Source organism: Rhinolophus sinicus, linkage group LG15, assembly GCF_036562045.2.
Source record: "Rhinolophus sinicus isolate RSC01 linkage group LG15, ASM3656204v1, whole genome shotgun sequence".
In the NCBI taxonomy this organism is placed as follows: domain Eukaryota; kingdom Metazoa; phylum Chordata; class Mammalia; order Chiroptera; family Rhinolophidae; genus Rhinolophus; species Rhinolophus sinicus.
This window is the reverse complement of record NC_133764.1, coordinates 39,300,383-39,322,977: the sequence shown is the minus strand read 5'-3', so window position 1 is coordinate 39,322,977 and position 22,595 is coordinate 39,300,383. Positions and strand designations below refer to the sequence as shown.

At 53.8% G+C, this 22,595-nt stretch overlaps 1 protein-coding gene across 3 annotated transcripts in view; it reads left to right on the top strand.

Moving 5' to 3' along the window:
- Positions 1–22,595, top strand: part of TBC1D16 (TBC1 domain family member 16) — a 69,442-nt gene that overhangs the window by 5,934 nt on the left and 40,913 nt on the right. For 2 of the 3 annotated variants that reach the window (XM_019735622.2, XM_019735620.2), the window contains exons 2-3: positions 6,344–6,583; positions 7,906–8,500. In XM_019735622.2, the coding sequence (XP_019591181.2) occupies positions 6,406–6,583; positions 7,906–8,500 (773 nt within the window). In that variant the 5' untranslated portion in view covers positions 6,344–6,405. The remainder of the gene's footprint in view (positions 1–6,343; positions 6,584–7,905; positions 8,501–22,595) is intronic. The other variant, XM_019735621.2, reaches the window with a different exon arrangement.

Genomic DNA, 22,595 nt, shown 5'->3' with positions numbered 1-22,595 from the left:
CCCATACTCCAACTACCTCAAAACCCCTCTCTTGGAAGCAGACTCCAGCTACCTCCACAACCAGCTTAACTTACCCGCAAAAGCCAAGAATCCATGCTCTCAAAGCTGTTCTAATTCCTAGAGTGGCAGGTTAATGGGAAAGAATGACTCCCTAATTGGGGAGTTTCTGCAGACTTTTTTGTTTTATGAGCCTGTGTGTTTTTTCTGAGAGGAGGCCAAGTTGCTCCTTCCTTTCAAATGACACAATAGCCTATTTTGCAAAAACCTGGCCATACTGAGTTGTCACAGTCACCTCAGAGCAGCACAAAATTCAACTTGCAACCCCACTGTTGTCAGACGGTTACAAACCAGCAGCGGCAGCTTTACATGACACCTTTTTAAACCATACCTGTGTGTTTGTTCATTTGTTTGTTTTTGTGCACACAGCTGATGCACACGCTAGAGCCTGGCCTCGCTCCATCTGTGTTCCTCATGCCAGCTGCCAGGTGGGCGTTGTTACCCTTTCCATCAACAAAAACAAGGCGCTTGGAACTTGATTGAAGATGGCCTTCTGGTAGGCACATCGTAAAGGAAACTTTCACAGATATCTTGGGTTCCAGAGCTTATAATCTAAAGTCAACACAGACATAACCATTTTAAAATAAAAATATTAAGTGAATGCATTCGAGGAGAATGAGGTGGTTTTTTTTTTTTATCGTTGTCAGGGATCTACTGTGAGCTGCTTCTCTCTCCACCTTCGTCTCTCAGGCTTTGGGAGAGGATTTGTTATATTGGTACAAAGTGCTTTGAGCATCTCGGGCTGTTATTTTGATTTCAATTAAGTCCTTACTGGAGATGGAAAAAGTGAGACAGCGCTTCCTGGCTACAGGCTTCTCTCAGCTCCTTTTCGAGTGTTAGCAGGTCTTGTGTGTCTTAGGATCTCTGTCGGTGACATTTAAAGATTGTGCAAGATGTGCCCTGCCCCCAACTCTATTTGTGTTATAAGTAGAATGAGTGGCCTTGCCCACAGAAAGACCCCAGACCCGTGAGAAGGGGCCAGGGTGCCCCCAAGTTCTGTACCTGGAGGACAGCTTTCCGGTCTACCCAAAGGGTGGTTGTCTTTGCTCTCGCCAACTCCAGGCTCTTAAAGTCGTCAACTGCTCTGCACATGGTGAGCAAGAACCACTCATGGTCGTGCGTCGTGTGGATTCCAGCACACTAGGGAGAGCTCCCATCGGGTTGCAGTCTTTGCCAGGCCCCGGCGTAGCCCCTGGCAGCCGGCCCTCGGCGGGGAGCCCAAGCCCTCTTGTAGCCCTGTCGCCCTCGCCCAGCCTGCTGCCCCCTGCTTGCTTCCTCCCATCCATCCTCACAATTCCTCCCTTGGCCTGGCCTCTTTGGGTGCAAGCTTCCTGGTCTCAACACTCTTTTTTCTTTAATAGATTTTATTTTTTTAGAGCAGTTTTCGGTTTACCAAAAAAACAGCAGAAAGTACAGTGTCCACTCACCCCCTCCAGGTTCCACTGCCATTGTAATTGGTACTTCTTGTGGTGAAGGATGCACGACACGTTAACCGGTCTGACCGTGACGTGCCTGCGTGCGTCCCCTTCCTTGTGCCGCGTCCCCCCGTCCATCCCTGTCCACCCCAGAAGCTTTCATCCTCGTCACCCGTCACCCACTCCTGCTCCTCACTTGGGCTCGAGTTTCCCTGTGCACGGCCCCTCCCTCGCAGCCCCTGGCAGCCCTTGGTTACTAGCGCTGCTTCCCCCCACAGGCTCCCCTCTGTGTTCCGTGGCCCCAGAAGCATCCGCCCGGTGTCATGACATTGCCCTGGACCCGCGTGCACCCCACCTTGACACCCACCCTGGAGGGTGGCCTGGCACGCTCCCCTGCAGAGCCCTGCGCCCAGACACTGGGCTCCCAGGAACCTTCCGGCTCCCCCTTCTGCATGTGGAGGTGCGGACCAGCCGTGGGGGAGTCCAGTGCCCCGTGTGGACCCCATGACTCTGCTGAAGGCTACGAAGTGCCCCCTGGCCCCAGGACACCCCCTGTGTCTGCCCGCCCCCACCCTGCTGACCGTCTGGTGATCCCACAGAGGTTCCCGGGGTGACTTAGCCGGCTGTGTGCGTTCTCCACCTCAGGGTCCAGGGAAGGGGGCCTGTGTGCAGAGGCTGCAGGCCAGCCAGATGGCAGGTCAGGGGATGGAGGCCAGGACCCTTCTCCTCTCAGCAAACTGTCGAAGCGGGTGTGCTAGCGGAGGGGCTGGGAAAGGCACCCTGCAGTTGGAAAGGGCAGTGCGGTGCCGGGAGCAGGCCCTCCCTGTCTCCCCACTCCCCTCCCCCAGCCTCTGGGCCTCCTTCCTCTCCTCCCAAAGCTGAGGCCAGTCAGAGGCCCAGGCCTGTGCTCTGCTCCAGCCACAACTTCCCCTCCAGCAGGCAGCGGCCAACATGCTGGCAACGATTCCGGAAGCTGGTGGTCAGGGGCCAGAAAGGCCTGGGCCTTAGAAATCCAGGAGGGTGACTTAAATGGTGGCACCGAGGGGACCGCCACTGCCCAAGACAGGGTTCTGGTTGGATGGATTTGGGACCTTGAGGAGAGCTGGACACTATGCTCCTTATGTGTAAGGAAGGAACCGCGTGACACAGTTCACCTACTGCCAGTCCCTGGTTCATAGGGACATCCAAGGGACAGGAGGGGGTGCAGAGAGCTGCCTGCACCAGCCCTTGATTAGACAGCCAGCACCAGACCAGCGGGGCGCTGAAGCCCAGGAACCAGAGGCCGGGGTGTCCTCCAGGCATCTCTGCCAGCGTTTCCAGGCCATTCCTTCAAGTCCACGTCCCGGGACACACCTGACCACACGCTTGCCGCTGCTCTGGGTGACAGGTGTGCCCGAGCCGCGTCTGTTAACCCGGTGACTGATGAGCCCTGGGCTGCTGGGCGGGGATAGGCTTTCTGTTGTCCTGCATCCACCCAATAGCTGCCCTTCAATCCTGTTTAACATCCGACTGGTGACAAAGCAGGGGGAATGTGGGCGCACCTGGGCAGCCACTGGTGTGTCATGAGTTTGCACTGATAACAGCCCAGCCTGACAGGCAGAGGGGTGGTGTGCCTCGAGTCAGAGCCCCTGCCCCAACCTGCCTTCCTCTGGGGTGGGGTGGGGGGAGCAGTGGGTGAATGGTTCCTCATCTTACCTGTGGATAGTCACCTGGGCGACCTCCTCCCAGACCTGCTGGTCACAAGTCCGGGGATTTGGCTTCTGAGTTCCTGCCTCTGGCTAACTGGGTGTGGGATGTCACAGGCCTCTGACCAGCCTCTCATAGCCACCCCACCCCACACCCCCCCCTCCTGGGGGCATTGCCCTGAGCTGTGGGAGTGAGGGCTCCATACTCACCAGGTGGCCTGGCCACAGCTGTGCCCTTTAAAACTCTCTTCCTTCCCTCTCTTCTGACAGGGTGGGGAGTAAACTCAGGTTTATATTGACCAGCTGGAGGATAGACCTTCCTCGTTAGGATGGTGCCACTGGGGCTGTAGGAGCGGAGTGGACATTCACACTGGGTGATGAACCCAGCTTTGTGCCGACCCCTGTGTCCCCCAGCCGCCTCCACCGTGGTGGGCGGCAGTCACAGGACACGAAGCTGTGATTGTGGGGGCGGTGGGTGGGGTACTCACAGTGTAACCCGAGTGACCACCAAGGGGAGCAGGGCCGAGAGGATCCCACAGTCTGAGCTGGGAACTTGGTGGCAGTGGCCCCCGGCGTAAAGCGGGCGAGAGGCAGTTGTCACTCTGGCCTGGACAGAGGTGAGGAAGCCCTGCTAGGACCCAGGATGTGAGCCCTCTGGACGGTGGGCCTTGCGTTGTAAATAGCAATGAGATATCTGTTTAAACAGCAGCAAAATAAGGCAGGAAGGGAGATTCAAGGGGGAAATGTCTGCAGGGTCAGGGCCGCGGGCAGGAAGGGTGCTCTCAGCTTTGGTCCTGATGAGGAGGCTGTGGCTGGTGGGTCCCCTCGAACTGCTGGGTCCTAAGGAGGGCAGCGGCTGGCTGGGGACGGTCACCTTGTCATCCATCAGTGAGCAGAGCATACCTGGAGGCTCCTGCCCAGATGTAACCAAAGGTGGTCTGTGAGCATCAGACTTATCGGTGGTGCTTTCGGTGTGTGTGTCGGTGCGGGGAGGGGCGTGAGGGGGGGGTGCCTGGGGAAGAGGTTAAAACGACCTCACCTCCTAGTTCTCACTGAAACACGCCTGTAACAAGAGTTGTTCTCATCAGAGCATGTCGATAGCGTGAGACCTTGGGTCAACATGTGTGTCCGTCACGTGTGCAATGTGGGAGAAGCTGAAAGGGTGCAGCCCAGAGTTTGGTCCAGGCCATATAGGTCTCTGGGTCACAACTAAGGGCCCCCTGCCCCCCTCTTTTTAAATTTCCCTAAAGTTTTTTATAACAAGCCTCTGGCTTTATTAAGCTATAATTGATGTCTCCATTTCTATACCAACGAACTGGGTACACAATAAAAATAACATAAAACAGTCATTCGGTGAGCTGGCTGATACTTTAGTTAACAGGAATGGCCTTTTCAGGTAAATGTACGCTTTGAATTAGGATTTTTGAAATATCACAAGTAGTACATTGGAAATTGAAATCATAAGTGGAAGAAAATAGAAGCTAACGATGACCGGACCTTTGGGTTGGGAAGGATGATATAAAGCGGGGGGGGGGGGGGGGGGGGGGAAGAAAGACACTTCAACTCTTACCACGTGGGAAAATGTGTCTGTGAGATGACTGAATGCAGGTATGATATAAGCCCAGTGACTGGGTTTTCTTGTTTTGTTTTTTTGTTTGTTTTTTGTTTTTAAAGAAAAGCACAGAAGATAGTGGAAAATGCTAAAATATTTCAGACTGTGTGATTTCAGGGACATGGTCTTTTGTAACACTTCGGAACACATTTCGTAATTTTTTTTTTTAAAAAGCTTTAAAAACTAGGTCAAGGATTGTCCACTTTTAGTTTGATAGAGATCAGAAGTTGGGAACCAGGTTTAAATTGGATGAAACAGGCCCACAAATGAACAAATACATGTAGAAAATAGATGTGAATTGTCTGAAGAGTCTGCACTTGGTTAATGTTTAACAGACATGCCCTGACTTACCCAAAGGTTCCGTCTCCCCCGAACCATCTGGGTGGGGGTGGGGCCAGGACTCTGCAAGGAGGACAAAGGTCTCCTGTTCCAGGCTCTTCTGCTCAATCAGTGATGCCGGGTGCCCTGAGCCTGTTTCCTCATTTGCAAAACTGCACTTCTTTTCTGGGATGTAACTTACAGAGTTGCACGGAGCTTCCCAGCCGATGACACCTGGGGAAATGCCATATTGCGAAAACTTGTATTTTGGAGGCCCCTTCAAACCTTCCAGCACGTTCTTTGGATTATCCTCAATGGTGGCAAACTGTCTTCACATAAAGATGCTTTGGTTTGGGGAATCAGCTGAGTTGTTTGCAGCCCAGCCTGGGGTCATGGCAATTAAAGAGAGTAATACCGTCTGAGACTCCAGAAGAGGTGGGGCCCCTGCTACCTGACCCCGCCCCACTCACCCCAGGCCACCAGCATGGCGGGCCACTGAGCACCTGGGACTGGCTGCTCGGAACTGATATGTGCTTAAGTGCCAAATATACACCAGATTTGGGAGACTTAAAGAATGTAAAACAGCCCACTCATCAATGATTTTTTTGTCATACTGATTACGTGCTGAAATGGCACTCTTTGGGAGCAAATGGGCTAAGTAAAAATATAATTCATTCCCCTCACTTCTTTTTACTTTTTAAAAACGTGGCTAGTCGGATATTGGAAATTGCGTAGGTGGCCTTGCGTGTCTTCAGGGCCATGCTGGTCTAGGAAAGGGGTTCGTGTTGTTTTCTAGCTCGTTAACTGACCTTGTAATTCTTGAAGAATTCTTGAATTTTAAAAATATTCCAGACACTGGAATCATCGTTAGAATAGGGATAGAGCTTTTGCAGATGATTAATTGGAAACAATGTAGTGTATTTTTGATGTGTGTGATTTTCTTTTTATTTAAGTTTTATAACTTGGATGTCATGCATCCTGAGGGGGAGGTGATGCTAGTGGCATCTAGTGGGTGGAAACCTGGGATGCTGGATAATATTCTGCAGTGCACAGGACGGTCCCCTACCAGTGAGATTGGGCCCAAATGTCGCCTCAGCTAAGAACCCAGCTTGCCCGATGTGTGGCCTTGTGCTCACAGGACCTGTTTGGTCGTAACCAGCATCCGTTTCGAGCACATGGGTGGAAGGCAAGACACGGCCACCCGGCCAAGTCCATGACCTTGGGCCTCAGGCATGTCCTCTCTGCTCCTCCCCCAGGCAGGTGTGGACGAGCCCCGCCTGGGCCACAGTGCGCAGAGGATGGGAACACTCCCCCCACGATGTCTCTGGGCCGCCTCCTTCGCCGGGCCTCCTCCAAAGCCTCAGACCTCCTGACCCTCAACCCGGGTGGGGGCAGTGGGCCCCCCTCTGTCCTGGATGGAGAGATCATCTACTCCAAGAACAATGTCTGCGTGCACCCTCCAGAGGGGCTGCAAGGGCTGGGGGAGCACCACCCAGGTGAGCCTGGAGGCGGGGGCCTGGGGTCAGGCCTGGAGAGGGGCGGACCTGGGTCAGGGACCTGGAGGGGGCAGGACTGGGGTCAGGGGCCTGAGGGGGAACTGGGGTTCCAGGCCTGGGAGAGGAAAGACTGGGGTCCCGAGCCTGAGGTGACCTCACTGGTCTCTCTAATTACAAAGCCCCAGCTATGGGAGGCTTCTGCGTCACTTCCCCATTTGCCCTCTCTTGGACCCAGTGCACACCTGACCAAGCGGCCAATTCTGTGGATCTGGGGGGCGAAGTGTTCTGGGCCAGGGTCTAAGGGTGTTACGTGTTCTGGGTATAAAACAAAAAGAGCCGTGGTGGCCTGTGGAGAGCTCTGTGGTGCAGTCCTGTTGTGATGGAAAGCAAGGGAGAGAGGGGCCAGAGATCTCTGCTCTCTTCCTGGTCCCAAAGCCATGTGACCTCACCAGCTGTTACCTGTCACCCTTAGGCACAACTGGCTGATAGCCCCTGAGTTTCCCCCTCTTTTGGAAACAGGAGCTGTGCTAAGAGATTTGGGGTGGGACCAGAGCCCTGAGGGATGTCAGGTGTCCAGCTGCTGCCCAAGGGGGCTTTTCAGGACAGAGACCAGTAGGCCTGGGGACCTTGTGCGATAGACCCAGGAATCAGGACATCTGGAATGGCAGGTGCTTTAGAAGGAAATGTCACCATCCCCCAAACTGAGCCTTCAGGAGCCCAGAGAGCCCACCCACTCCTCCGCCTTGGAGAAACCACCCTTTGTCCTTTTTAGCAGTTCAGTGTGTGACATTGAAAGGTGACCGTTTCTTCTAAAAAGCTGCATTAGAGAAGAAATGCTACGAGGCTGAGGCCAACTGGAAAAGGCCCAACACCAGCCACTCGTTTGGGATCTGTTCTTCTCGTGAAATAGTATAAAGTCTGCAGCCTGCATTCCTGCACCAGTGTTGTGAGCCCAGCTCCTGGGCTTGCCCAGACGGAGAGGTTGACCGCAGACAGGAAAACTCTGGGGCCACCAGACAGTGGACGGACAGAGTGGGGCTGTGAAAGAGAAGAGGGCTCCTGTGCTAGGAAAAGCCCATGACAGGCCATAGCTGGGGGGCCCGGGACCCCCTGGATCTGCTAAGTGTGTGGCTTAGCGAATGCCCAAGCTTTCATTCATCCCAAGCTTGACTGTGTCCGTGGGTGTGTTTTGCTTAGGGCCAGGCTGTGTGTGAAGCCCCGCTAGTCTGCAGAGCCCCACGACTTTACTCACCCGGGTGTAAAGCCGGCCCACGGCTCTGCACGTGAGGCCCTCCCTAAGCGCCGTGCTCTGCCCCTCACAGGGTACCTGTGCTTGTACATGGAGAAGGACGAGCTGCTGGGGGCCACGCTCATCCTCGCGTGGGTCCCCAACTCTCGGATCCAGAGGCAGGACGAGGAGGCACTGCGTTACATCACCCCCGAGAGCTCCCCCGTGCGCAAGGCACCCCGCCCGCGGGGCCGGCGAGCCCAGAGCTCGGGGGGCCCCCTCCAGCCCTCCCCCACGGAGCCGAGGCCCACCCTGATCCCCAGAGATGAGGACATCCTGGTGGTGGCCCAGAGCCTCCAGGACGCTGTGCATGTCAGCCCCTCGCCCGAGGACAGGGAGAAACTGCCCCAGGGCCTGGGGCTGGACGGCCCCCTCCCAGCCTCACAGCCAGCCCACAGCGACTCTGGGATCTTGTCCACCGTCAGTTCGCAGGATGGGACGGAGGAGGGGCGGGAGCCACGTCCCGAGGCTGGTGAGGAGGAGGGCTCCCTGGCGCTGTCGGCCGGTGGCGTGAGCAGGGACAGCTCCTTTGACTCAGACTCGGATGCCTTCTCCTCACCTTTCTGCCTGTCGCCCGTCAGCGCCGCCCTGGTGGACAGCGGCTCCGTGTTCCTGGAGAGCGAGAGTGGGTGAGTCCCTGATTCAGATCCCGGGCTCTCTGCCGGGCATGTTGGGGAGCAGCCGCGTGTGTCCCCAGCTCTGCTCGCTGAGTGCCGAGGACGACCCGAGAGGATTGTGCCTGCAGTGGGCCTGATGGGGGATGGTTGGCATGGCCACCACACAGCATCCTTGGGGTCCCCAGGGCCTCACAGAGGTGGTCGAGCACAAGGCTCGTGGACAGAGCAGCCAGAGCCAGTGCAGGATGGGCCACCTCTGGCCTCTGCACTCCTCCCTACGCTCTGGCTGTGGTCCTCACTCTCATTAGATTTCTAGGCAAACAGCAGTGACAATGACGTAAACATTGATGTTAGTGAGCCTGGCACGTGCCAAGCATGGATGGTTCGAGCACTGTGTGGGCACCAGGTATGAGCCATGGGTTATTTTTATGCTCACAGCCACCCCAAACCCTGTGAGGGAGGTCCTAATATCACCCCCTGTGTATAGAAGGGGCGATTAAGGCTCAGAGAGGTTAAGGAACTTGCCAGAAGTTACCCAGCTAGTAACTAGCTGAGCCGGATTTGAACCCAGCTAGTTCTACACTCGGCCTGGAGCATATAAAGTCACTCAGGACCCATGTAAGCCCGGAAGCAAGGGGACAGGGTATAGGGACAAGGGGCACTGTGCTGGCCTCAGCAGGAAGGAATTTGAGATGGATTCTTTCTGATATGTCCCCTTAATAAGACGTGGTCTATTAAAGCTCAAGGGTGAAATGATAGCATCTGTTTCGAGTACCAGAGAGCGCACATAAAGGGGGCAGTCAGCTGTGACCCAGGACTCCAGGTGCCCGATGAGGCTCGCTGAGCTGTGTGGCGTTTCCAGCCAGGGAACCAGAACCAGGCCGGGAATGAAATTCAAGCACCTGCTGGGGTCCTGCGGGTGGGGCTTAGAGCTCCCCCTGGTGGTGCCACATTGCCAGCTCAGTGATACCTGTGTGTGTCCTGCACCCCCAGAGTACAGCTAGAGGGACAGCTGTCCAGCACCCCCAGGGCCCAGGTGGAGGGAAGGGTGTCCGAGCTCTTGTCTTCACTCTTCCCTAGAGAGGTGGCAGGCCTGGCATAGTGCTTGTGGCTGAGGTCTTAGTGGTAGAACCAGAATCGGCCTGGCCTGCTCAGCTTTAGTTAGCAGGCTGATCGCATAAGGAGTTTGGATTTGGGGGTTGGGGGACCTGGTTGGTGTGAGCCTGGGCAAGCCCCTGACCTTCTAGGAGCCTCTGTTTCCTTGTTTGTAAGATTGGACAGTGATATTCGTTTTATGGGGTTACCCAGAAAGTTCACTCCTGGCCCCTCCTCTTTCTCTCTGTTCCTTGGTGGTTCTCCACTCTGGCAGCCCAGTAAAATCCCCCATCCTCCAGGGGACCTTTTACACAATCCTGATGGCGAGGAAATTCCAACAATTCTAGAGCAGTGGTGCGCACCCAGCCAATTCTGCCCCCAGGGCATGTGTGGCAATGTCAGCAGATATTTTTGTCACAACTGAGGGTGGGGGAACTACTGGCATCCAGGGGATAGAGGACAGAGATGCTGCTACACGCCCCCCAATGAAGGCTGAGAACACTTGCTAGAGCTTCTAATGGCCTCAGACAGACAGGGGACCCTGGAGGAGGGAAATCATTTTGTTTGTTTTGTTTTAATTGTGGTGAAATACACATAACAAAAATTTGCTGACACAGTAACCATTTTAAATGGTCTAATTCAGTGGAATTTGGTGCATTCACAGTGTTGTGCAACCATCACCTCTATCTAGTTCCAAAATGTTTCCATCTCCCCAAAAGGAAACCCATATTCATTTGCAGCCGCTCCCCACTCCCCCTCCCCAGCCCCTGACAACCACCTGTCTGCTATCTGTCTCAGTGGATTTGCCTGTCCTGGACACTTCATTATAAATGGGGATCACACGTATGTGGCCCTGTGTCAGCTTCTGTCACTCAGCGTATTGTCCTCAGGCCCATCCATGTCGTAGCATGTGTCAGTCTTCCTTTTCACAGCTGGCTTCTAGTCCAGGTGATTCTACGGTCAGTTGAACTTGAGAGCCCCACTCTGCACTACATGCAGACCCCTGAGCTAACGCTGGGTGGAGTCTCTCAGGTGGGGGGTGGGAGTTGGTGCCCTGTTATCCGACTTCCTGTGGTACTGCTTTGGGGAGCATATCTTAACCTTCCAGATCCCTGACCCACCCAATTTAGTTTAGGGGTCATCTGTCTATTCAGAGCTGCTTCACAGACCTGGGTGCTCTGACTCCTGGGTGATCCCTCCCTCGCCGTGGGGCCCCAGCCACTCCACGTGGCTGCTCTTCTGGGCATTTCGGCACACTGGCTCCTGGCACACCAGATCCAGACCCAGCCTGCATGGCAGATTGCTGGGAGCTTAAAGAAAATGCAGATAATGGATTCGGAAAGAGCCTGAGGCAGGACCTAGAATTTGCATTTTTTTCCATGGGTGATTTTGCTGTTAACCGGATTTAGGCACTGGGTAGTCACCACAGCCCACGTTTACTTGCTTCTTCTTGCCGACTGTGGGGTTCTTGTGTCCCTCACCACATTGGAGATGCTAGAAGCCAAGATGGAGCTCCTCTGCTCCCTCCCACCCCCCACAGCGCCCGCACGGTGATGGGACTGGAAATCCCGGACTGAAAGGCCGCTTGTCGTCCTGGGCGCCATAGAACAGGAACTCCCAACCCCGCCGTTTATGAAAATGCCCTGGCCACACCCAGACCAAGGGAACCAGTATCGCTGGGAGTGGGGCCCGGGCATGGACAGTGTTTGAGTTCCGCGGAGGTTCTAGCGTGCAGATGGGGTGGAGAACCCCTGCTGTGAGGGGGCCCCAAGGGAGAGGGGCGTGGTCCTTGCTCCTCAAGCAGAGAGGGCATCTGGGCCAAAGTCCTGCAGTTCAGGCAGCCGGCTGGGTAGACACCCCTCAGGGGGCTTGGCTTTGAGGATGTGCATGCGCCCTTAGCTACCCTGAAAGCAAAGGCTCCTAATTGAACTGGGAATTGGGTTCCCAGGAGGGGAGGAGACAGGCTGGCTCACGGGATCCCTCTAGTGGCAGAACCTAAGAACTACACATGGAGGTTGAGTGTGCCTAGAGATAGGCTAGGAGGCAGAGCAGCCCCCCACCTGAGAGCCCCCAAACATTTTGTTATGTGGCAGGTGGTCTCCAGACGGGCTGAGTGGTCAGAAATGGCAGTGTCCGTTCATGTGGGGTATAGTTGGGCAGGGCCTGGTCCCTAGGTGGTAAGGCCACCTGACATACCCTGCCCAGCCCCCAGTTCTTTGACGGACAGAAATCTCTAAATGATTGTTCAAGGCCTGTTGGGGATGGGTGGACAAGGGGAGCTGCTGCCGCCGACTCACCCTCACGGACACTCCTCCCACTGAGGTCTGAGTTCTCAACCAGGGTTTGCTTCTGAGCCTCCTGGTCTGGCCCCTTCCATGGTTAGAAATCAAGGCTTTGGATTGGGGTGAAGGTGAGCATGGCCGGGCAAGAGCAGTGCCCAACCTGTCATTTGTTGTTGTCCTGAAAGGCACCCAGTAGAGTCTCAAGGGCCATGAGGGTGTAATATAAGGGGACCCCCACCCCCCTGCCGTGGGGACCCTCGTGTGGCATCAGTCGGCCCTGCCCATGGGAAGTGCACTGGCCATGGGAACTGACACGTAGCTCCTACCCCTAAATCAACGTGTCTCTTCTGGAACTCATCCTAAGAAATCACCTAATTACAGAAATCAAACATTTGCACAAAGATGTTCGTCGTGGTGTTCTTTATAAAGGAGGGAAAAAAGGAAAAGACCTAAATAGCCAAGAGTAGGGGAGGTAAATCAGTTATGGTTCATCTACAAGACCAAGGTTTTCACTGGGACCCGGGAGCCCCCGGAAACCCTAGGCCACCTTTTGTATGTGTGCTCAGGGGAGTGCATTTTCCTGCGGAGGGGGCACCATGCCACTTCCCAAAGGGCCTGTGACTCCCGTATGCCAGGGGGAAGAACGCGCAGTGTGTATCAAGGCTGTCAGCGACAGGAAATTGATAGTGTGTCAAAACCAGAGCAGGTGGCAGACTGTGCACGGTTTGATTGAAATCTATGCAGAGGCCAGTGGCGTGAAGGCAGCGGGCAGGCCACACGGGCACTGCCCACCCAGGGGGAGGTCTGCTAGGTCTGCACCTTCCCTGGTGGCAGCACCGGCTTCATACAGCTCAGGGACACCTGAAATGTGGTGACTGGGACACTGAATTTTTCATTTTCCATAATACTGATTAATACGAATGAAAATAGCACACGTGGCCTCTAATTCACAGCATAGGTGGGGAGGAAGATTTGCCAATATGTTAGGGTGGTGTGATGAGGAGTAAGTTTTTTTTCTTTTCTCAATTTTCAAAAATGTTATACTGTAGTTATAGTAATCTTACGATGAAAACAAGTTTTTAAATAGCCAGCCAGCTAATCCCCTGCACAGAGCCCACCAGCTTAGCCTTGCCTGCTGTCTGACATACTTGTTAATGAAAAAGCCCCCTAGGGCTAGGGGAGGTCCTTCCAAGGAAACTGATGCTAATGACCTGCCACCCTGAGTCCCCAGAGCTTGTTTTCGGTGCCCCTCGGCCCCAGGGTAAACGTGTGCTTCATTTCCTCTCATAGGAGCCTCTTGTCTTTGCTGCTCTGCGTTCCAAGTGGAGGGTGGCGTGCGGGGCTACAGAGCCGACTGGGTGGGCGTGCCACGCAGGGTCTCTCCCTGGCTTCATTGGCGCTGTGGTCCAGCCAGCTCACACACGGGTCCAAGAGAGCCAGGCGCAGCCCCAGGGGCACACGGCCCACCTGCCATCGGGGTCCTGCTCAGATGCCCACCTGCCTCTGGAACCTTTCCTCTCACCCTTGTCCCATGTCCCCTGCATTTCCCAGAGCTGCTCCTCCAGCTGGAATGCTCTCCTTGTACTGCTGAAGCCCCAGCCAACCTTCAGGGTTCTTCTCCATGACCCCTGCTTGTTCCCGCGGCCCCCTCTGTGTCTTGCTCGGGTGGCTTTTAAAATGCGCTGCCCTGCGCTGCTGCTTGTTCATGAGACTTACCAGTCCGTCTGGACCAGTGCCGCCCAGTAGAACTTTCTGTGGTGATGGACGCTGTCCAGTGCAGTCGCCACCAGCCACATGTGGCCATTGAACCTCAGAAATGTCGCTACTGCAACTGAGCAACTGGATTTTTTATGTTATTCATTTTGAACGAATGTAAATTTCAATAGTCCCCTGTGGGAGGGGCTTCCTGTGGACAGCACAGGCCCAGATGGGACAGTCCTGTGAGGAGCTTCCTGGCACAGAGCGGGCCCTCAAAAAAGGGAAAGCAGGAGAACAAGGGAACAGGTGCCTCCCGCCCACCCCCACCCCCAGGGTGGCTGGTTTCACAGGGTGGCAGGAGGGCTCAGGTTACTGTGAAGCCACCGCAGAAGCCAGTGGGGAGGGAGAGTCACTGCCCGGGGGCCCTCCCCGCAGGGCACGCGAGGCTGAAATAAATGGAATCTGAAGTGCCTGTTGCCTGGAGGAGGAAAAGGCTCAGTGACACCAGGGCATCAGCCTGAAAGGCAGAGTGGTTAATACCTGATCGTCCTCGCTGGTGTGCCAGCCCTGCTCCTCCCCCGCAGGGGGACAGGCATGAGGTGCGCTGGGGACAATCCCAGCTCTGAGAAGGATCCAGACTAGTGAGCTAGCTCAGTGCGCCAGGTCCGAGCGCCCCGAAGTGTCGTTGCCAGGCAGCTGTCACAAGGGACCCTGGAGGGTCAGTAGGGTCACCGAAAGCCTGTTGAGGGCAACGGTGGTGTGATACCACCAAATTCTTAATAGTCTTGCTGTCCTTTTCTGTCCAACCATCTGAGGCATCAGGGCAGCAGGACTGGGGAGTGTGGAGAAATTCTCCCAGAACGGGAGACCTGAAATATGCAGCAGTGGGACGGGGGACCGGGTATGGGGGGGGGGTGTCCAGGGGCAGCAGCTGCCACCCAGGAAAGGAGGGTAACAGTCTGTGTGACCAGTCGGGAACAGGACACTGAGGCGTGAGTGAGTCCTGGAGAGACAGGACGTGGAGTATCAGAAATTGGCGAGGGGTCGTATGGCCCGAGCTAGGAGTGCATCCCCCTCCCCTCCAAATTTCAGGAAGACAGCTCAGCTCAGTGGAGGACCAGCCCCTCCTGGGCCCCCCGCAGCAGCCTGGCAGCCAGGAAGCTGGCAGCTTCCAAAGGTCTGTTGTTTGGGTTTGTTTGTGCTTCCGTAACCGAGAGCTGACATTTATTTCTTTAAAACACCCCATCTCCAACACCCTGCAATCTGCTCTGAGCTTCGTTAAGACTCATTTTGCCGTATGTTTCTATAGCACTCAGCAGGCTCCGTGCCGGAATCTCTCCCTCCCCTCCACGTCCCCCCAGTCAAGGTGGCTGTCACCAGCTGCTATCCACTACCCCACCCCCGTGCCTGAGGGGTGGTCCAGGGGTCTAAAGGCAGCTGCTCCAGGAAGGGCAGTGGCAGGTCTGAGCCCTGCAGACTGGTCTGCAGCCTCCAGGCATCAGCCTGGAAGCCTCACTGCCCAGCCAGGAAGCCAGGCAACGCCCAGGGCCAAGGTCAGCCCTCCGCTCCTGCCTTCAGCCCTTGGAGCTCATCAGCAGGCGGCAGCCACTGGCTCCAAGAGCTTGGAGGGGCTGCCAGAGAACTCAGGCTGTGTCTCGACAGTGCCCAGTCCTTGATGTACGACTCTGGTGCTGTTGGCTCCCACTCATGCTGTCTGGGGAGGGAGGGGACAGACCCCATGGATCCAACAGGGCTAGGAACCTGACAAGCTCTGTGGTCAGATGCCCACATGGGAACCTGAGCCCCACTGTGATCCCTAGGGCATGATCTTAGCAAAGTGTTTAACCTCTCTGTGCCTCAGTTTCCTCATCTGTGCAATGGGACTGTTGTGAGGATTAAGTGACAATACTCTATATGAGACTGTCATGGTGGCTCCATGTCATTTCACATTTGTCCAAACCCATAGAATGTACAACATAGAGTGAGCCCTAATGGAAACTATGGACTTCAGTTATTGATAATAATGTATTCATATTAGTTCATCAATTATAACAAACGCAGTATGCTAATACAAGATGTTTAGGAGAAACCATGTGTATGGAGGGGGTTATCCAGGAACTCTCTGTACCTTCTGCTCAATTTTTCTGTAAACCTAAACCTCCTCTAAAAAATGAAGCCTTAAAAATATATATTCTTAGCTCATGAGCTGTACAAAGACAGAAGTCGCCTGGATTGTGCTGACTCCTGTTCTAAGCCGGCACCATCCCATAGAAATGTAACGTGGGCCACATACAGGTTTTCAAATTTTCTAGCAGTCACGTCTTTAAAAACTTTATTTCTAAATAACTATAGTCACACATTGCAAAAGATGTACAAGGAGGTCCCATGAGCCTTCAGCCAGCCTCCCCATTGGCAACAGTCTGCATAAAACCAGGATACATCCCAATCCAGGAAGTCCAGGTGGGTGCCGCCCACAGGTCTCGCTGGTTTTACAAGCTTCCGTCTGTGTGTACAATGGCACCTCCGTATTCGCAGGTTCTGAATCTGTAGATTTAACCAAGCGTGGATCAGAAGTATTTTATGGGGGGAAAAAGGTTACATTGTTGCTGATGGGTGGTATGTAGTTAGGCCACCGATGGCTGCGTCTGCAGGGAACATGTACAGACTTTTTCCTGTCATTGTTGCGCAAACAATACAGTACAACAACTGTTTGCATAGCACTTACGTTGTATTAGGCATTAATAGTAACCTAGAGCTGATTTAAAGTATACAGAAGAATATGTGTAGGTCATATGCAAATACTACCATTTTCTATGATGGACTTGAGCGTCCAAAGATGTTGGTATCCGCGGGGGTCCTGGAACCAACCCCTCGTGGATGCCAAGGGACAACTGTACGTGTATATGGAATCCCATGCAGTTGTGTCACATGTGTAGCTTTGTGTTACCACCACCAAAATCAATATACAGACTGTTCCATTGCCACACGGCTCTCATTCGCTACCGCTACCCGTTCCAGTCATTTCTAACTCTTTGCCCCGACTTAGCCCCTGGCACCCACTACTCTATGAGATCTGACAATTAAGTTCGCAAAGTTGTTGCAACAATGTTGCTAACTTTTTTTTGATATCAGAGGGATTATTCATTATGAATTTGTACCAACTGGACAAACAGTTAACCAAGTTTACTATTTGGAAGTGCTGAAAAGGCTGCACGAAAAAGTTAGACGGCCTGAACTTTTCTCCAACAATCCATGGCCCCCAATGACTTCTTTCTTTACCTGAAGATAAAGGAAATATTGAAAAGGAGAGATTTTGATGACATTCAGGACATCAGGGGTAATACGACGACAGCTCTGATGGCCGTTCCAGAAAAAGAGTTCCAAAATTGCTTTGAAGGGTAGACTAGGTGCTGGAGTCAGTGCATAGCTTCCCAAGGGGAGTACTTCAAAGGTGACCGTAGTGATAGTCAGCAATGAGGCATGGAGCACTTTTTCTAGGATGAATTTATGGGCTTAATTGTCTGACCTCGTATTCTCCATCTCTGCAAGAATTTTATACAAATGGAATCACTCAGTAGGTAACCTTTGAGACTGGCCTTTTCGTTCAGCCTCATTCCCCATCCAAGTGGTTGTGCATTCCAGCAGTGTATGCCCGCTCGTTGCCGCGTGGTCTTCTGGTGTGTGTGGACTAGGGTTTCCAGGCGGGAATTCTGCCCGTTCTCAGGAACTTTTTTCACTTTCCTTTTCCTGAATCCCGAGATATAAACTTTTCTGTTCTCCACGATGAATCCTTTCCACAAAGTGACGGCCGATACTACCAACCACCTGGGTTCAAGGAGCCGATTTTCCCGATTTACTGACCAACTTTTCTTGGGATTCGCGAATGGAAAAGCGAAAAGAATTCCCGAGAACAGGCAGGAATTCCCGCCCAGAAACCCTGGCAATAAATAGGTAAAATGTCTAAGAGATGCACTGTGAGTACTATGTTTATTTCCCATTGCGGGTATTACTGGGTTCAAGGAACCGATTTTCCCAATTTCCCAACCAACTTTTCTCAGGATTCAGGAACGGGAAAGCGAAAGAAATTCCTGATAACGGGCAGGAATTCCCGCCTGGAAACCCTAGCATGGACCAGTGTATTTAACTGTCTTCCCATGCGAGCACGTTAATAGGTTGCTTCCAGTTTGGGACATTTCTGAATAAAGCTGCTGTGAACTTTCTTGTACAGGTATTTGTCTGAACATAGTTTTCATGTCTCTGGGATAAATTCCCAGGAGTGCAATCGCTGGTACATGTGTATGAATTGCATGTTTAGTTTTGAAAGAAATTGCCAAACTGTTTTCCAGAGTAGCTGTGCCATCTTACGTTGCCACCAGCGACATACAAGTGATCCGCTTTCTCTGAATCTTCACCAGCATTTGGTGTGGTCACTGTTTCATTTTTGGGTTCTTTTGGCCATCCCGGTATGTGTGTGGTGCCACCTCCTTGTGGTTTTAATTGGCATTTTCCTAATTTCCCTAGTGATGTAGAGCATCTTTTCATGGATTTGCCATCCGTACTTCCTCTTTGGTGAAATGTCTCTTCGCGGCTTTTTGCCCATATTCGAACTGGGCTTTTCTTTTGAACTGTCACATTTTTTGAGGGTTCTTTATATATTCTAGATACTCATCTTTTGTCAGATAAATGATTTACAAGTATTTCTCCCAGTCTGTAGTTATCTTTTCTTCCTCCTAACAGGATTTTCACAAAGCAAAAGGGTTTAATTTTGGTGATGTCGTTTATCCGTTTTTCCTCTTGCGTTTGGTGTTACGTCTAAGAACTCCTCACCTGGTCCTGGATCCCAGAGATGATCTCCTCTGTGATTTTCCTCAAAGTTTTCCAGTGTTACATTTACGTCCATGATCCATTTGGAGTTCCTGTTGGCATAAGGAGTGAGGCTGAGGTCAAGGTTTTTCTTCGTGTCTCGGGGTGTCCCTTTGCCCCACACCCGTTGTTGAGCAGGCTGTCCCTGCATTGAATTGCTTTTGCACTTGGCCAAAACTCAGTTGCTGGGCATATTTGTGTGGGGCTAATAGGCACATTTTTAAAAGGAAAAGAAGAGACATGTGAATTTAATTGTAATAATTACCTATATACCTAAAATGCCATTTCAACATGCGATTGATATAAAAAGTTGTTGATGGGAGAGATCTTCCATTCTGTCTGTGAACAAAATCTCGGGATCCAGTGTGTACTTCATCCCTAGAACTCATCTTCTGTCAAGTGTTTGATGCCACGTATGGCTCGAGACTAGCTCAGGTCTGTGCAGGTTGGTGTCTGTTTCCTTTTTTCTTTTTTTCCTCCCATCAGCCCTTTCTCCTGGTCTCCCCTCTTCCTTTGTCCTTGATTGGTTGGGGGCTTCTAGGAGGAGGTCAGGAGAGTGTTCTGTTGCCCTGATCCCTGCCTGGCTCTGAGCGGGGACTCCTGAAGTCACTGGCCAAGTGTGACAAGGAAGCAGATTCTAAAGAGATGCCTGGTGGGTCTCCTTGACATCATACTATTGTTGACTGCCCTCCAAAGACTTGGCAGCTCTTTAAAGCTGCTTCTTTCTATTAGCTCTGTCGTGACAGGGAGGAAATCAGTGTACCAACCCACCTGCGTGGGAAAGTAGGCAGCTCAGGGGTGGTGTTCCCTGGGCATTGGTACCTGGCTGTAGGGGATGTCGGAACACTGGGAGATGAAACTGTTGCGGCCTTTCCCACTCAGCTCACAAACCACGACGGCCCCTCTGGGGGCCCTTGATGCAACCCTCGATGACTGTTGCACTGGGGCTACGGGGGTGTTCTCCAGGGGGCTGTGCTGCTCTGATGGCACAGAGTCCTGGGGAGCAGGAAGCCAGAGGCACCCCACCCCACCCCCACCCCACCTTTGCATCAGGCAGCCCTGGCAGATGCTCTGCAGGGCCTCAGGTCCACGTGACCTTCCAAGAGATCTGAGCGTGAGGTCACAGAGGCAGTGACGTGGCAGCACCTCCCAGGTGAGACGAGCACTCTGCGTCTGGGGGCCGATGCCTGGCTGTTGCAATGTAACCCAATACCTGATGAAATCCGTCCTAAAGTTGGGGGTGGCTGGCAAGTGACTTTTATCTTTTGATCTAACCGTTCAGTATCTGCTTCTGTTTGTCTGGATATTCATTCCCAGCAGAGTAAACACAACGGGCGTTTTCACTTAGTTTTTTCATTCAGTTCAACCCATGTTCCCTAAACACCTGTGATGTACAGGGGACCAGGGGCTCTTGGGAGCCCCTCCACCTGCATTCAGAACTGCCTCCTTGCTTTAGGGAATCTGTTTGGGGCACCTGGAAATACGGTTTCCCTGGGGATCTAAGGCCGCTGAAGACCCCAGCCACACCAGTCGCCCCTAACCGCCAACTGTTTACAAGCCAAGGACCGAGGACCTTATGTCAGCAAGTGGCCTAGAGAAAGCCCCTGACCTTCCTTAGCTGCAGGTGGTGGCACAGATGTCCCCAAGTATGGTGACCTTGAAGCCAAAACCCTGGTCGCCTCCCAGCTCTGCCCAGCCATGTACCCTGACCAGTCACGACCTTCATCGCCCCACTTCCTCCTCTGCGTGATGAGACACTGACCGTGTGTGCCCACGAGACCGTCACGAGGCATGGCCCCAAGCACCCGCGAGGTCCTGAGAGCCATGCCCAGGCCGCGCCTCCTCCCCTTCTCATCCTTGAGTCGCCAGGAGAGGGGACATTGAGACGGGCCCGAGGGCTTCGATGGGCAAACCTCACCTCTGTTACATTTTGTTTGATGTTTTCCAAAGTAGGGTGCAAACCCTCTAGAGAAGGGGGGCCTGTGGGGCCAGAAAGGGCTGTAGGAGGGAGGTGCCTGCCAAAGCCGGGGTAATGAGGGAGTAAGAAGTTGGAGAGGAAATGTTCTGGAAGGAGCGAGAGTGGCTGTTGTGGGTCCTGGGAGGAGGAGACCTGCACACCTTGGGATGGGGAGGGGAAGGGGACCGGGGACCCCATGGAGGGCGAGGGTAGATGTGGCCTCTCGCAGGAGCCCCAGGGCTGGCGGTCACAGGGGCCCTGTGGATGGTGGGGCATCGGGATCTGTCTGCTTCGGTAAATATTTAAACACAGGGAGGATTATTTTTGGTAGCTACAGTCTCTCTCCGGGCCTGGCCGGCTGCCGGGCAAGGTGTCGAGTGACAGCAGGCTCACTGCACGCTCCCACTGTACCTGCGTGTTTGAAGCTCCAACAGCCACGATCCCAGTGGGGTCACGGTCCCCCCTTTTGGAAGAGCATGGACAGACAGGCTCCAAGGCTGTCACCTTCAGGGTAAGACCAACATGACAAATGTGGGTCTCACGTCTCAGAAGTTTCCCTGACGGTAGTTGAAAGTGACAGTTCCTTGAGCTTCCAAACCGCAGGCAGTGAAGGGTAGGGCCAGAAGCTGGCGGGGCACCCTGGGGAGGTCTCCCGCTCCACCAGCCCTACCTGGGGTGAAAGGGCGCATTGTGTGCCCCGCAGTGCAGTGGGGCATGCAGAGAGGAGTCTTTGTTGGGTCCACCAGGCAGACGTGCGGAGGCGCCTGCTTCCCCGGCAGGTGTGGCCCTCAGCCGCCTGGGCGTGGACGAAGGGCGCCGAGGTCCACCGGGCACTCTCTGCGGGGTGATGGCCCATTTCCTGCGGCCCCAGAGTCAGGTCTGTGGGCGTCACAACCCTGCCACTTCCCCTGCAATCTACACCCCTTTGATCTCCATTTTCCTGGAGGTGGCACTTTCCCAAGGAGGGATCTCCCCGTGCCCAGCAGATGGCAGGCTTCCCCCAGCTCAGCCAGGGGTGTCCACTGCCCACAGCGCCGCCCACTGTGCCTCCCCCCACCCCGGCTGCTAAGGGCCAAAGGAACCCCGAGAAGGAGGTTCCGCCTGCCCCTGGTTGCCCACCTGTCCTCCCTCACCTCTCCTGTCTCCTCCCAAGCTGGGTTTCTTTTCTGAGCCAGGACGTGAACTGGCCAGGGCCTAAAGCACGGCCAGTTATAAAGGCTGGCTGGGTATGCGCTGTTGGGGAGGGTGACACACGCTTTTATCCCAGGCAGGCTCCCTGGTGTGTGACTTTCGGTCTCCGATCCAGGTGTCTGGTGGGGGGAGAGTTGCCAGAATGACTGCCCCTCCCCCCAGCTTGTGCCAACCACAGCCTCCCCAGAGATCAGACGGGTCCTAGACAGGCTTGGCCTCTGGCCCCAGTGCACCCAGCTGATGTTAGACCCAGGAATGGAGGGGTGGTCGGCCAGACACACAGACACAGCCCGCTTCCTGTCCTTCTCGCGCCCCCTGTGTGGATGCGCTGACTCCTAGCACAGCCCAGCTGAGTCTCAGGGGCAGCCTTGTCCGGAGTGTACTTTGCTGGACCCCGACTTTAAAACAAAATTGTTCTTGTTATTATATAGGTAGGTAATACCTGGTCACTACAGAAGTGTTTGAAGTAAAGAGAAGGTACCTCAAAGAATTGAGAGCAGGGATTCAAACAGATGTGTGTGCACCCGCATTCCAGGCAGCAGTATTCACAATAGCCAAGAGGTGGCAGCAACCCGAGTGGGTGGATGGGTGGGTGGGTGGATGGAATATTACTCAGCCTTAAAAAGGATGGAAATTCTGACACCTGCTGCAACATGAGGACATTATGCTTAGTGAAATAAGCCAGTCACAAAAAGACACATACTGTGTGATTCCACTTATGTGAAGCACCTGGAATAGTCAGATTCATAGAGACAGGAAGTAGAAGGGAGGTTGCCAGGGGCTGGGGGACGGGAGGGGGAGTGAGTGTTTAATGGGGACAGTTTCCGTTTGGGAAGATGGAGGGTTCTGAAGGATGGTGGTGATGGCTGCGTGACAGTGTGAATGTGCCTCATGCCACTGAATTAAAACACTTAAACGTGGTTAAAATGGCAAATTTCATGTTATGTATATTTTACCACAATAGAAAAAAGAGAGGGGGGGGAAAAGAAATTGAGGTCACCAGGGTAAGTGGGGCTGTGAG